At 39.1% G+C, this 15,935-nt stretch overlaps 1 protein-coding gene across 1 annotated transcript in view; it reads left to right on the forward strand.

The window, feature by feature from the left end:
• The window catches only part of ITFG1 (integrin alpha FG-GAP repeat containing 1), a 211,079-nt gene that overhangs the window by 133,779 nt on the left and 61,365 nt on the right, over positions 1–15,935 (forward strand). Inside the window, exon 13 of the mRNA XM_004583824.4 lies at positions 7,937–7,980. Within this exon, the coding sequence (XP_004583881.2) occupies positions 7,937–7,980 (44 nt within the window). The remainder of the gene's footprint in view (positions 1–7,936; positions 7,981–15,935) is intronic.

Genomic DNA, 15,935 nt, shown 5'->3' on the forward strand with positions numbered 1-15,935 from the left:
ATGGCCATAATTGAGCTGATCTGAAACCAGGAGCCAGGAGCTTCTTCAATGGGGGTATAGGGTCCCAAGGCTTTGGGCCATCCTTTGCTGCTTTCTCAGGCCACAGGCAGGGAGCTGGAAGGGAAGTGGAGCAGCCAGGACATGAAGCAGCACCCATATGGTATACCAGTGCTTGCGAGGGAAGTATCTAGTCACTGAGCCATTGAGCCAGGCCGAGGCCCTGTTTCCAATCTTAGGAAGAAAATCCATCATTCACCACTCAGTACAACATTAGGTATATTCTGTATCATATTAAAGAAGTTCATCCTATTGCTAGTTTGTTCAAAGTTTGTTTTAATTATAATTTAGTTTTGGAAGGTGACATTTGGTGTCTTATTATTATAGTCAATACCAAAATAGCTGTTATCAGATCTTTTGTTAATGAAATACCATATCTGCTTTATAAAAATATTTATTGCAGTTTTGAAATGAACACAGAATAACAAAATGATGAATGCCTGTTTCGAGAAGAAAATGACAAAATATGTAATCTTCCTTTCTAAATAGCAAATTTAGTCTGACTTGGAGGGACTGAAATAACTCTCATCTTTATTATCACTGCAGCCACAAAATACTAATACATTCATTTAATCATTTCTGTTACTTTTTTATCAGCCATTTAAACATCTCCTCTCCTTTGCTGTCTTCAACAGACATTAGTTGACTGTTTTAAAGCTAAAAATATGTATAATTGGCTATGTTATTAATTTATACAGTTTAGCATGTTTTTCCTTCTTAAAGATTATGGATAAAAAGACAAATCCATTTAAATTTTGTTAACTCTAGAATGTATATAATTTAAATAATCTGGGTCAGTTCATTAGTTTAGCAATGGACTATTGGAGTAAGAGTTTGGTATTTGTAGGTAGAAATTACTAATTCCAGCATAGTCACTAACTGATGCAAAGTGTGGTTCTCAAAGGGAGATTCATCAGCAGTCATACCATCTCTAAAGCAAAAAAACATTACCAAAAGATCTGTCCTTGAACTTGGTCAATAGAATCAAATCACTAATGAACAATAGCATACTATTAGTCTCCAAAATATCCTATTCTCCCTCACTTTTTCAAGCTTACTTGAGAATCACTCCAAACTAAGGTTTAACTAATTTCTATCATTTGTACATGCATCTCACTCTGTGGTACACTGTGATAGTATTGTCACTGTCAGTTAAAAGAACTATTTCTCTCAAGGTCAGGGTTGCGAAGTAGTTGGGTAAAGCCACCACGTGGCATGTTGGCATTCCATATGAGTACCAGTTCAAGTCCCAAATGTTCTACTTCCATCCAGCTCCCTACTAATGCACCTGGGAAAGCAGCAGAGGGTGGCCTGATTAGTTGAACCCCTTGCACCCATGTGGGAGAGCTGGCTGAAGATCCTTACTCATGGCTTCAGCCATGCACAACCCTGGCTCTTGTGGCTATTTGGGAAATAAACCAGCAAATTTAAGATTCACATTCATTCATTCTCTGTCTAAGTCTGACCTTCAAGCAAAATAAAAAATAAGTTTTTTTTTAAAGAACTACTTATTTCAAGTGTGAAGTGTTTTAAAAGAAAACACATTTTATTTAATTATTTACTTCATCTGAATGCAATATGTTAATAAGTATGTCTGGATGAAGATGAATGCTTTCAGATGTTGGACATTAAGAAACAGAGATAACAAGTGAAAGAGGCATTAATTTGTATGTATTCGGACAAATCATGTTATCTCTGCATTCAGCAAGTTCTTTAATTCAAGCTCTAAAACCACTCTTATATTCTTATGCAGAAAATTCCATTCTGTGCTCTTAGAAAACAGTGCAACTGAACTTTCTATCCTTACTGCAGATTTACTAATTAATACGATGACATCCGACATCATCAGCTTTGATGCTTGACTTTGTAAGTTCTTTGCTGTAGCAGATGCTTAGTCATATAAGTAAATGACAGGGCAGTGCTATGGTATGGCCAGTAAAGCTGCCACGTGTGATACCAGCATCCCATAAGGACAAGTTCAAGTCCCTGCTGCTCCAGTTCTGACCCAGCTCCCTGCCTGTAGTGCGTCATGTGTTCATTGTGCCCCCAGGAGAAAGGAGAAAAAGGCAGTTAAAGGAAGAAAGAGGTTAGCAGATTTTCTCACTTTTGTTTTGTTTCACCCATTAAACTCATTCGTTTGGGGTTTTGTGTGTGATGCTCTGGAGTCACTTTGGGCACTACTGAGAAGTACCAGCAAATTACCTACTGAGAGGCAGGAGATCACTCAGCAGTTTAGCTATTAAAGCACCCAGGTTCAAGTCCAGCCCTGGTTCTGATTCCATTTTCCCATTCATTTTTACCCTGGAAGGCAGAAGATAATGTCTCAACTTCTGCCAATTAGTCAGTATGTTGTTTCATATGATAATATCCTTAATAGGTTTTCTCATATTTTTGATTTTTAGTTTGTAAAACATAGCAAGCTGTCATCTTCTGGCTCTGCCTAAGTATCCACAACTAAATAGAACACAATCATGTCTTCCACGTGAGTGGAAGGCTCTAATTACTTGAGCTCTCACCACGGTCTTCCCAGGTCTGCATCAGCAGGAAGCTGTAATTAGAGCAAGAGCCAGGAATGGAAACTAGGTACTCTGATAAGGAACTAGGATCCTAACCATTATTTTACCTCCTAGGTTAAATGCCTACAGTTACCTTTTATTCTAATAATACAACTTGAGCATACTTAAACTAAAATTCAAAAACTGGGGAGGGCTGATGTGTTACCACAACTATACGTGTCATCATATGCTGGATTACAGCCAAAATGTATACATTTGCTCTAAAAATGTATAAAATTACCTTCAGGATGTGTGTATAAGGTACACGTGAAACATGAGTGAATTCGATGTTTAGACTTGGAGCCCATCCTCAAGCTAACTCACTATGTATATGCAAATAACCACAGAATCTAGTATCCAGAAGCACTTGTGATTTCAAGCATTTTGCATGAGGGATATTCAACCTACATGTTATGTATTGTGTAAGGAGAAAGAGCACTTACCTTACAGAATAACCACTTACTCCCCTGGTTCAGCTTCGCATATCTTATCTTACAGAGGATCTATCATCCTGGATCCAGCCCCATTCATTCAGACCCTGTGTATTCAGACCTTCCCCCTTTCTAGGTGGTTATACCAAACAAAAGCAGCCTTATGCAAAGACCCTTTAATTCCTAAATACTGCTCTCTGTGCTAGAATATAACGTTAAGCAAAACAAACCCTGTTTTGGAATAATAAAATTCGAGAGTTTTATGAACAGATCATTTCATCCAACTGCATTACTTTAAAGATCTTCCTGAAAGAATAAAGGGGCGAGGAGAAGGAGTGAAATAACTTGCCCATGACTTCGCCTTGTGTTAGTAAAGGCCAACTTGACAGAAATTTCTTGTACTGGATGAATAGGATGCCTGAGTAGTTATGGTTTCTAGCCAGGGTCAGTGTCAGGTAGTCCTCTGAGATTTACTCTAATCAACACTCACGTCCTGCAGAGCTAAAATGAATAATGTGGTCCAAGAAGAAACTAGAGGACAGAGACAATGCAAACACTATACAAATCAAAACTGATAAGACATGTCTCACCTGGTAGGGTGCATCCTAAGAAATGTGTCATGTAGGTGATCTGGTTGTATACACAGGTCATAGAATACATTCCCATAAAACAGGATTGCTATGATGTCATGAGGTGATATCATCTTATGAAACCACCCTTATCTACATGATCTGTTGTTGGCCAAAATGTCATTATATAATCTGTGACTATAGTACTTTGTGTTTCTCAAAAGTGTATAATTTAGTTCTTTTCGTTTTTTAACGACTTGTATATGATTTTAATAAATTATGATTGGAATAATTTTCTGATGATTTTGTCACATTAATGGCCTAAAAAAATGAGAATAAATGTTCTTTATATATTCTGTAAATTTCAAGAAATCTCATGCTTTTCCCATTTTTCAGAAATTTTTAAATTTCATTATCTCATGAATTCTGAGAAGATGAGATTAAGCCATATGTATGTGAATGGCTATGTTCTCTCTCTCTTTTTCTTTAATAGGAAGACTGACCTGGGGGTCACAGAGAGTTTTAATGATAACGCCAAAGCTAAACATTTTTCTCTTAAGTTCTAGAACAGTATAATAATAAAAGCAGTATGATACTGAAAACTGCTAGTGACATAATTTCTTTCCGTGTAGAACATACATTACCAGGAGAACCCAGAAGCCATTTACACTAAGTCTGCCTTCCTGTTACAGCAGGTGCCATGTAGAAGTCACTGGTAGAAACTCAAGGTCTGTAGAGGAAATAATTATTTCAGACTGAGAACTAGTTAGCCTTTATAATAGTAATTTGGGAGTTCTGAATTTCTAGCTGAGCTATTATCAATCAGCATGGTAATTAAGCTCAAGAATTACTATCGTTTATTTTTGAATCTATTTTACAAAAGCTAAGGCACATTCTACTAATAATGTAGGTATCTCTTCTTATATCATATATAAATGACGTGTAGGACTTTTTGTACTTAATCAATAGAAGAAAGTTCTAAGATGTGGAAAAGTTAACATAATATTTTGAATCTTGATCCCCTTCTGATAACATGAAACTTCAATTTGACAGAAAGCATTCCAAAAGACAAAACTAGACACAGAAACAAAATTTTAATAGACTTTATATATGTATACATATAATGAGACTGTATAATTTAGAGTAAGGATTAAACTATGCTAAACAAGACATTTTATCTTACACAGAAAGTAATCCAATGGTTCATCGATTTCCCATCTTGCATAATAATAGAGTAATGTGTTCTTTAAATGAATTAGTGTCTTATTAAAGGCAGTGGTCACATGATCTTGCAAACAAGTTCCATTCACTGTGACCTTGACTAATATATGTGCCCAAATTTCACTTTCATCTTGAGGGAGAAAAAAAACAGAGAGACAGGATAGAGACAATTACACTTAATTTCACAGACTTGATACAAGGTGGAACAAATTCCTGTTCAAAGCTTGGTACTTACCAGGAGATCAGTGAATATCTGCTGAAACAGTATTTCGTCACTTTTCTGGGGATTGATTTCACTTTGTAAACTAAAAACTTTAAGATTGGACCCAGAATTTCTGTTTCTATCAGTTTGGCCCAAGGAAACTGACAGCTATGCAAAGAGCTGGATGTAATTACACCAGGTCTGTAAGGGTGAACTTCCAATAGTGTTTTTAACAGAATAAAGTAGGCTGTGAGGTAAAGAATCAAAAGGTTCAAATGAAAAAAGTTTGTGTTAACCCAAAAAGCAGTGAATTATTAAAGAAGTGTTTTGTATGATTTAATTTATGTAAAATTAAAAGTAAATACGTGCATGTATTCATTTGTTCAGGCTACTTTAAAAAAATACCACAGTCTTGGTGGCAGAAGAAATTTATTTCACGTGGTTTTGAAGGCTAAAGAGTCTAAGATCAAAAAATTGGCAAGGTAGATTTCATTCTGAGGCCTTGCTTTGGCTTGTAAATGGCTGCCATCCAATGTTTGTTCACATAACCTTTAATGTGTGGCCTTGCATGTAGACAGAAAACAGCCTTTTGTCTTATGTCTGTTCTTATAATGAAAAAATACTCATTCTGTACCTTACGATTCTTAACCATTAATCTTTTCTACCTCCCAATACAGCCTTGCTGGAGGTTAGGGCTTAGACACAAATGTGTAAGGGCCGCAAACATTGAGTCTGTAACATTATACTTTCTAGGTGCTGGAAGCGGCTGTTTATTCTTTTTGTCATTTCATAGTCACTTCTAACAAGTTTTAACCTCTAGTCATAAAAATGTTTGGGTTTTATACATACACACACATACACCAGCTAATCAATCAGTTCTTTATACCTGAAGAAGAGCTTAGGTCCCACAAGGTTGTGGCTCAGTCCCACAGTACAAGTCCCAGGCCATATCCTGTATTTGTTTCTGAGTGATTATATGTCAGGGTTCCATGATACCTTCAGAGAATTCAGAGCAACCCTTTACTTTTTTCTCATTTATTATGAGAAATTATAAATGGATATTCTTTACTATATAGGTGAATAAGGTCCAATGGGCAAGGTCATGGTTGGCAGCCCAGCGCTTCTGTGCCTCTTACATAGTGGCATTCTTCAGGAACCTCCAAGTGTTCAACTACCTAAACCCTGTCATTATGACATAAAATGGCATAGTGTTTGCATATGACATGTAAACATCCTTCTGTATATGCCTTGCATCATCATTAGATGATTTATATCTAATACAGTATAAATACTGTATAAATATTTGCACTAGATTGTTTAGGAAATAATGACCAATACAAAGTCTGCCCATGCTTTGTGCAGATGCAGGATGTTTTGTTTTTGTTTTGTTTTGTTTTTCCAGTGCATTTGATTTCCATTTAGTTGAATGCCAAGTGCAAAATGTGATATGGAAGGCAAATTATTTTTTTCTTTGTGATTAAGTTTCCTTTATTGTAATGGCTTCAAGATCAATCCATGTGTAAAATGTGATGGAATTTCTTACCTTTTGAAGACTGAATAGTAGTCCATTGTATTATTTTCCATATTTTATTTGTTCTTTCATCTGCAGTAACATTTTGGTTCAGTCAACCTCTTGGTTAATGTAAATAATCTTGCTGTAACTGAAGATGGGTAATTTCAGTAGTTTTTCCCTCCATTTACTTGATGACTTATGATATTCATTGTCTTTGCATGAGCGTATTGGCCATGTGTATATCTTTGGAGAAATGTTTGTTCATATGCTTTTGTGCATTTTTTCAATTGAATTGGCTCATTTTGTTATTGAAATATGAGTTCTTTCATTATTGTGTCTTGGCCAAATCTAAGTTTTGTGTTATGAGAAAAATTCTGTGTTTGTTTTCCTTCAAGGAACTAATTATCCAGTATCATTTATTGAATAATCAATCTTGTTCCTTCCTTGAACAACTATGAAGGTATATAAGAAAAAATTCAAGGAAAAGGGGCTCAGAAGTTTTGGTAGCAGGCATTTAGCCTAGCAATTAAGATGTGCCTGTTCCACATTGCAGTACCTAGAATTCAATCCCAAGCTCCAGGTTCTGATTTCCATCTTGCTGGTAAAGCAAGTAGCTGAGTCCCAACTGTCGCCTACACAGGAGAGCTGGATTGCATTCTCAGCCTCCAGCTTTGGCCCCTACCAAGCCCCAGAGCTGTTACAGGCATCTAACAAGTAAGCCAGCACATAGGCATATTCTGTCTCTGCGTCCTCTGTGTCTCCCTGCCTTTCAAATGAGTAAGTAAAACATTAGAAGGATAAGTTCATTCTGAAGCAAAAAGTTTGAAATTCATGCAATTTTCTCACTAATTAAATTTTTTAAAATTCCTGTTGTGCATGGATTTCAACATTATTTTATAGTTATGCTCTCTATAATGCTCTCCATACTGAGGATTATCAAAATTATTAACCAACAAAGTTTGACTGGATAAGTGAAAAGAAGTACAGTTTAAAATGAAATATAAGTGCTAGCAATTCTATTTGTTACTGTATTATTCCATTGATTTGTATTTGGGACCTCTGTCAGATTGCAAGTCATCCTTGCAATTTAACTAATTGGAAAATAGAGGCAACAGTGGGTATGGTATGATACAATCATAATTGAACTAACTTATGGAGTATACAAAATAGCATCATCTTGAGAGCTTAATAAATACTCCTAAAATATTGGCATAAAGTAGATAAAGAGGAATTTAATTTGCTTCAATCTAAAGAAATTAAAATGATTTGTGCTTATAATCATGGATCAGTAGAGCATATTAATGAATTTAGGGGCAAAATTGAAGTTCACTTTACATATCAGTTTGCATTATAACAGTACTAATAGCTTGTTCTGTGTTTTTCCACAGTGCTTAGTGGTCTCTGTTCCAATGACTGTCCTCGTAAGATAACAGTAAGTAAACTTAACTCTGGGTTATAAATTTTTCTGTAAAAATTTTCCACATAACAGCTTTATACAATATAGTTGTTACAAGTTACAGGTTACTGTAGGTAAAGTACTTTCCCAAAAACACCTCACACCTTAAAGCTGGCCTCTCTTATGTAGACTTTTCTGATATCCTTAGAGACATTTTCTGAATGTCTTGGCATTTTTAATACTTGTAATCTCTTGACATCAAGAATTATGTCCTATGTGTGTACCTATCACATTGCACCAGGTGTTTCATATATTAGTAATCAGTGACTTTTTTGGTATAGCCTTAATATTGACTTGCTATCTAATGAAACAGCAAAATGTGAAACTAATTAGACATGGCTTTTGAAGTAGCCAGTTCATATGAAGTTTGATAAGGAATATTAACTTAACTTGAAAGCCAAAGTGAACAGCAATGATCAACTTAGGTCTTTGTTTCAGTAACCTTGCTTGCTGGAGAACTGTAAATCAGAAAGTTAAATTATCCCATCACAGAATTATTAAATAGTGGAATTACAACCTAATGCTATAGTTACAGTCTCATATTCTCATATTCATATACTCTCATCCCATGTTATAGTCTCATATTCTCACTATCTTCTTAAACCACTACACTAGCAATATTTTGTGTTTAAATATTTTAGGTATAAAATTCAGTTTTTAACATGAGTGAAAACAGATCCGACCCAAGGATTGCTCCTGTATTCAGAAACAGAATTGGCAGAAATTCGTCTGGGTTGCACAAGCAGCTCTCACATGAGTCGCCATTCACAAATGGCCACAATTGAGGCAAAGAGACAGAGCTGTGTGCGTCTGTCAGAACCTGTGTGCAGTCAGCTCTCAGGAAAGGGTTATAGTTTATACAAGGCAGCCCCTTTGAGAAAAGGTTCTAGGTAGGACCCAGCTATGAGTCTTAGCAGCCAGCACTCGGTTCCGCTCCGTGAATTCCTGTGTCAGTCCTACAGGGACTACAGCAACCTCCAAATGCACCTCAGACGCATGTTCTAGCACAGCATTACAGAGATGTATTTAAGCATTAATTAAAATGAAACATTCAGATCCTACCATATCTACATTCAGTGGCTCTTTCATTACCTAGTCATACAAAGAATAAAGTTGGAAATTGAACTCCCTGAACCTTAGAAAAGATTTATTGTTTGTTTGCTTGTTTGGCAGTTACAAAGAAAGGCAGGGAGAAACCATCTGGTCTCTGCGTTAGTAGTTGAGACCCAAGTACTTCGGCCGTTTTTCACTGCCTTCCCAGATACATTAACAGAAAGGAAGCTGGATGGAAGGCCGAGCAGCTGGGACTCAAAGTGGGACTCTGATAGGGGAAGACAGTGAAGCATACTGTAGCCAAACCAGCTGCACTGTAACACTGGCCCCAAACTCACTCATTTCAGCTTATTTCAATAAGGCAGAGCTAAATAACGCATACTATGTTTCTGTATTAGTTTCACTTTAAGTACTGCAAAATACTTGACAAGGTAAGGCTTTGGCCTAGAGGTTTATTTACATATCTGTGTCACATATCAAAAGTGCCTAGGTACACAATACATCTGACTCTAGCTTTTGCTAACATGGACCCTGGGGTGCAGCAGTGATGACTGAGCTAATTAGCTTCGTGACACCCAGATAGAAAACCTGGATTAAATTTCTGGCTCCTGGTTGTGTCCTCAGGCCAGCCCCAGCCGTTACAGGCACCAGCATTGGCTCCCTTCTCGTTTAGGACCTCATGGCAAATGATGGATGGTATAGGATGTGTGAGAGCAAGCAATTGTAGCTTGAGTCAGGAAGCCAGGAAGAAAAAATTTTAGGAACTGGTGTCACACAGAGCCTCTAGATGGCCTACCCCAATTGTCCCAAGTCCTTCCACTAGATTCCCCCATCTTGTAATGCCACCACCCTACAGACCAAGCCTTTAGTCACATTGGGCCCTTGGTGACCCACACCTAAACCCCAGCAAATTCGAAAACCTATAAACTATCTTTCTGCTTAATATTCAAAATTAAGCTGATTCTCACAAAGACAAGATCATTGAGAAGTAACATATCTATACCATGCAGAGCTGCTGTTATGATGGTTATTCTTGCAGTGTAGAACTTTTGAGTTTCTCTGAAGGTGATGCATCTGCCTCAAAGCCATCCTCTTATGACATTCTTTGAAATTATCATCCTATTGAACTGCTTTGTGCGTGTATCACTTCCATGCTCACTGACATCTCAAATCACAGTTTTATCACAAATACAAGAGAAATAAATACACCATTACACAGCATTATACACTATGCCCACTTGTGAAAATTTGGTCCTTCTTCATGTTTCTTTGACATTATATCGTAGTAGGAAGTGATACACTGGGTGTGACTCCACATGAGTGTAAGGGGAAAATGTACACAACATACAAAGTTGTTTATCACCTGAGTTAACTTAGAAGCTGAGTAGTTCTGAGGCTGGCATTGCTACTGGTGTGGGCGCTACAGAAAAGACTGTTCAGGTACTAATCCCATCCATGTTCCTCCATCTGCGTTTTGAAACATAAGACTAAGTCATTCTTATTCAAATTTATCTCCTCGACCCCAGGCTGGATCTGAAAGATAACTTCCCCACTTAGTCAGATAAGCAGGGGGAATCTTTGGTATTCTTGTCTGCTGATCTACACATTGGATTGGGTTCATACCTACCCCACTTTGAAATAACTCAAAAAAAGATAACCAATAAGGGAGAAGAACACAAAGTTCATCTGAATCCTGGGCCTTGTTATTCTTCTGATCATCAGCTCAGAACGAGGAGAAATATATCCCCACCCTAATCCCATGGGTTTCCTTTGAGCTAGTAGTAACACCCTGAGTTGACTGTGAGTTCTAGTTTTGACTGATACAAGAATTTCTGGTAATGGCAGTTGTTAAGGAGGCAGTGAGCACAAAGAATTCACAGATATATGTCTGTTTGACTATTATGGTGCTGAATTTTTGCCTCCAACTGAGTCCAAGATTTTTCATGTGGATCTTAGAATATACCAGAATAAATATTTGCCAGTTGTTTGGTCTGGTGTCTTGCCATTCCTAGGGATGTCTCACAGGAGCAGCTCTTGGTGTCAGGATGCCAAATCAGCTCTAAATGGTGCTACCTGTCTTGGAAAATCTTTGAAAAATATTCTTAAATCTAAAGAAGCCATTCAGAAATTACTCATCAGCGATTTTTCACTGTAACAAAATAGCTGCAAAAGCTACCTATGAAGAAAGGGGGTTTATTTGGATTTGAAGGCTCACAATCCAAAATCAAGTGCCCCCCACCTTTGGTTTGGCCACATGGTGAAGTCAGGGATGGCAGCAACATGAGGTGTGCAGGGGAAGGGTCACCAAGTGGCCAGGAAGTAGGCAGTGATCAGGTCCACCTTGATTTTTGTAACCAATCCACTTGTGAGAACTACTTCCGTAGACCACACCCTCTAGTGTGTGGCCAAAGAGCCTCCCACTGTGCTGTGCTTACATTTGGGTTCCACCCTCTTAGTTGCACTAACTTTGACTTTCAGATATAAATATCTACAGGAATTCCTGTTCAAATCAGAGCACAGTGGCCAAAGACTTTTCATCTATATGTATTGACCTTTGTAACCATTCCAGTTTTTCTTTTAATTTGCATCAATTTCAACCCTGATTCTTCAATCCTTTAAGCATCTTCAGATTTAGAGGATGCTGAAATGCTCCGAGGTCCCCAGTGAGCTGTAGAGAGGAGGGAGGAATGCCTTGGATCTTCACGCACAAACACAATCTTATACCATGATGTGGCAGAGACTGGGGAGAGGAAAACAGAGTTGGAGAGAGGAAGGCAAAGCTGAGCTCAGGCTGGATCTCTTCACAAAAACTCCACCTAGACAGAATGTCACTTGGAATTCATGACTTTATCCTCTAGGGAAGAAGCCTGGGTGAATGGTTAGAGACATAAAATTAGAGCCAGGGAAGCCTCCTGATTAAAATGGGCAGCTGAATGACCTGAGTGTAGCATCAGCTGAAGCATTCATATCTGGGACTGGGACTGTTAAAGATCAAGGGTAGAAATTAAAAAAAAAAAAAATTTATCTCCTCGGTCTCACAATTGTGATGTGAAGCTGATGTAACAGTGTCCCACTTCTTTTTTTTTTTTTTTTATAATCTATTTTATTGTGTTGTTGACAATCTTTACATAGTTAATTACAGTTAAAGAAAGAAAAAGAAAAGAAAAAAAAAAGGTTCAGGGGGATAGGGAAGTGGGTAATACTATTATGTCCACATTGTTTCCATCTTGTATCTGAGGTAAAGGGGGATATTGAGGGGGAAGCCCCACCCGGTTTCCCGCCCACCCCGAGTCCCGGATGTGGGGCATGCTCTGAGATATGTGCTCGAGTGGTGTTAATAGTTCTCCGGTTATGAATCGCTGCCAGTTTCACTCGATGAGGTCGTCCACTGATTGATATGGTCCATCATAAAGTCTCCGTTTGCCCCATATATCGCTGCCAACATATAGCTGAGATGAATGATTGATCTGCTCTGTCTTCTGTCTTTTCTTGATTAGAGTTCTGAGTCCAGCAGTTCGATTAGGGAGATCTCCAAAGAAACTTTGAGGTATTCCCAGACTAGTTTCTTGTATGCTCTAGCAAGCACAGGGCCCGGCACAGTCCATCACCACGATCAGCTGGTGGTTGCAATTGCTGGGTTGGTTCTGTTTTCAGTCCCGAGTTGCACTGGAACCAATGGGTGTTGCAGTCCAGTCTGGTTCTGCCCAGCACGTACTCGGCCCTCACACAAACCAGTGGGAGCTGCAGCCTAGTCGGGGCGACCCACAATAACCCCCACCAGGCCCGCCCCCTACCCTGGTTTGCCAGTATGTGTAGCAGAAGACCAGTCTGTCCCCCATCCCATTTGGCTCTTGTACGTGTCAATGGGTATTAAAGCTTAGTTCTATCTAACCAACTCAACCATCCAGCCCTCACGGGTGTTGTTGAGTGCCTCTCTATCTAGCCATCCCAGCCCCCATCCCAGTCTTCATGCCCTCCCACGGGAATAGTGACCCAAGAAGGGGGAACCCACTTTTTCCCTCACAGGTCTCTCTGTCCCGGTTTATGCACTCTTTAGGTGGTTCTGTGATTTGACTTGACAGAATTAGTCCCCAGTGCCAGCTTCTGCGGCTATGCCCAAACATCCCTCACCCACTCTAATTTATGCTTGCACCAGCAGGAATAATCAGCCCAGCCTGGCTTTTTCCTGATCTAGTCCACATGCAGCGCACAGGTGTTGTAGCCTTGCATAGTCTAGTCTGTCTCTATCCCAGCCCACGCTCTCCACTGGGAGTAGCTGTCCGGCGAGGGAACCAGCCCCTTATTCCCCCCGCCAGTTCTGCCCCTCCCTTCCTTCCTGGATCTCATGTGTGCTGGTTGGGTGCTGCATTCATATCCAGTACAGGCAACCACGCCCTGGCATTCCATAATGTGTACTGGTTTTGTCGCGACCAAACCCGGCTCATCCCACACTCTGATCTGGTGATCGGATTTGCCAGTGGGTGATACGGACTGCTGTAATCTCAATATTGTTTATCCAACTCTGACCACAGCCAACTTTCTTTTCTTTTTTTTTTTTTAGTTAAAGATTTATTTATTTTTTTTTACAAAGCCAGATGTACAGAGAGGAGGAGAGACAGAGAGGAAGATCTTCCGTCCAATGATTCACTCCCCAAGTGAGCCGCAACGGCCGGTGCTGCGCCGATCCAGTGCTGGGAACCAGGAACCTCTTCCGGGTCTCCCACGCGGGTGCAGGGTCCCAAAGCATTGGGCCGTCCTCAACTGCTTTCCCAGGCCACAAGCAGGGAGCTGGATGGGAAGTGGAGCTGCCGGGATTAGAACCGGCGCCCATATGGGATCCCGGGGTGTTCAAGGCGAGGACTTTAGCTGCTAGGCCACACCGCCGCTGGGCCCCACAGCCAACTTTCAGCCCTGTGAATCTTTTGCTAGGCTTTGATTAGCCACCCTACTCTTTACTGCTCTCTGTATCAAGCTACTACATATCTGCATTCTTTTACAACTACCTTTAAGCCTGTGAAGTACTGCAACAGTTCCTGGAGGAATTCCAACACTGGGTTTATCCAGTCTTTCTCTTATTCACTCTTATACCTAGGCCACTGGGAATTAGTGAAGAAAAAACCTGTAGCCCTGCGTGTTGATACTATTACTAGTATAAATTGAGGCCCCAATCTCACATGAGCATTCATAATTGTGACATGGACATATATGGATCACTTAGTCATCTTTATTGTTTTTTTTTTTTTTTTCGTTTGGTTTGTTTCAAGACTTTTTTTCTTTGGCTTTGATTTTCTGCACTTGGAATATAATATGGCTGGGTATAAAGTATGAATATTTATCCTGGTTCTTTTCTGAGCTTCCTAATTCTGATGTGGTATTCATAGATTTTAGAAAATTCCCAACTGTTATTGCCTCAGATATTCCTTGTGTTCCTTTCTCTCTTTTCCCCTCTTACATTCCTAACTAGATATATAGTATAAGTTTGGTAATTGTTCCGCGGTTGATGAATATTTGTCCAACCTTCATTTGTCTTTTCTCATTGCATCTGAGTTTTTAAATCTTCTATTATTCTTTTTTTAAAAAAAAAAGTTATATATTTCAAAGGCAATTACAAAGGAAGACACACCCAGAGGAAGAGAGGAAGAAAAGGGGAAGGAGAAGAGAGAGAGTCTTCCATCTGCTAGTTAAGTCCCTAAATGGCCACAATGACTGTGGCTAGGAGCTTCTGAAACCAAGAGCCAGGAGCTTCTTCCTGGTCTCCAATGCACATACAGGAGCCCAAGTACTTGGGCCATTATCTGCTGCTTTTCCAGGCACATTACTAGGGAGCTGTATCGAAAGTGGAGCAACCAAGACAAACCAGCACCCATATAGGATGTGACCACCATAGGCAGCAGCTTAACTGTTACATCATGATGCTTACCCTGCTTGTCTGTTTCTTTTTTTATTGTTTTCCCACAATACGTTTTGTAGATCTAGGGACTCATTCCCCCTCTCACCCATCCTGCTTTCCTACAATTTTCCACCACATTATCGCAATAGTCCCTTGTACAAGTCACAAGTACAAATTTTCTGATACTTAAATAGGTAGTTCAGTTTTCTGAGCACTCTTCATACTAACTTCCACAGTGGTTGTACTTGTTTCTATTCCAACCAACAATGGATCATGGTACCTTTTTCCCCATATCCTTCCCAACTATTGTGGTATTTTCCTGATTTCTGTATTAGGCCATTCTCATTGGAATTAGATGGAACTTCATTGTAGTTTTTATTTGCACTTCTCTAGTAGCTAGGAAACTGAGCAGTTTTCCTGTGGCAATTAGCGTTTTGAATTTCTTTTGAGAAATTTCTGCTCATATCCTTTGCCCACTTCTTAACAGGATTGTTTGTTTTGCTCTTGTTGAGTTCCTGCAGCTTTATAGATCTTGGATATTTATGTTCTATCTGTTGTGTAAAGTGCAATCCATTCTGTGGGTTGTCTTCTCATTTTATTGACCGTTTCCTTGCTGTACAGGAGCTTCTTTGTTGGATGTAGTGCCATTAGTTTATTTTGGCTTTAACTGCCTGTGCTTTGGTGTTTTTTCCAAGAATTTTTTTTCTACACTTATTCCTTATGGGATGCTCCTGTGTTTGTTTAGTATATTTATGGTTTCTGGGTGCAGATTTAGGTCCTTAATATATTTAGAGCTGATTTTTGTATGAGGTGAAATGTTAGGAGTCTTGTTACTTCTGCAAGTGGATAACCAATAATCCCAACAGTATTTGTTGAGGAGACTATCCTTTGTCCTTGGCTGTTTTTAATTCTGTTGTTGAAAATTAGTTAGCTATAGATGTGTGGGCTCATTTCTCAGGTTTATACTCTGTTCCATTGATCTTCCCTG

The sequence above is a fragment of the Ochotona princeps genome, chromosome 16 (assembly GCF_030435755.1).
Source record: "Ochotona princeps isolate mOchPri1 chromosome 16, mOchPri1.hap1, whole genome shotgun sequence".
In the NCBI taxonomy this organism is placed as follows: domain Eukaryota; kingdom Metazoa; phylum Chordata; class Mammalia; order Lagomorpha; family Ochotonidae; genus Ochotona; species Ochotona princeps.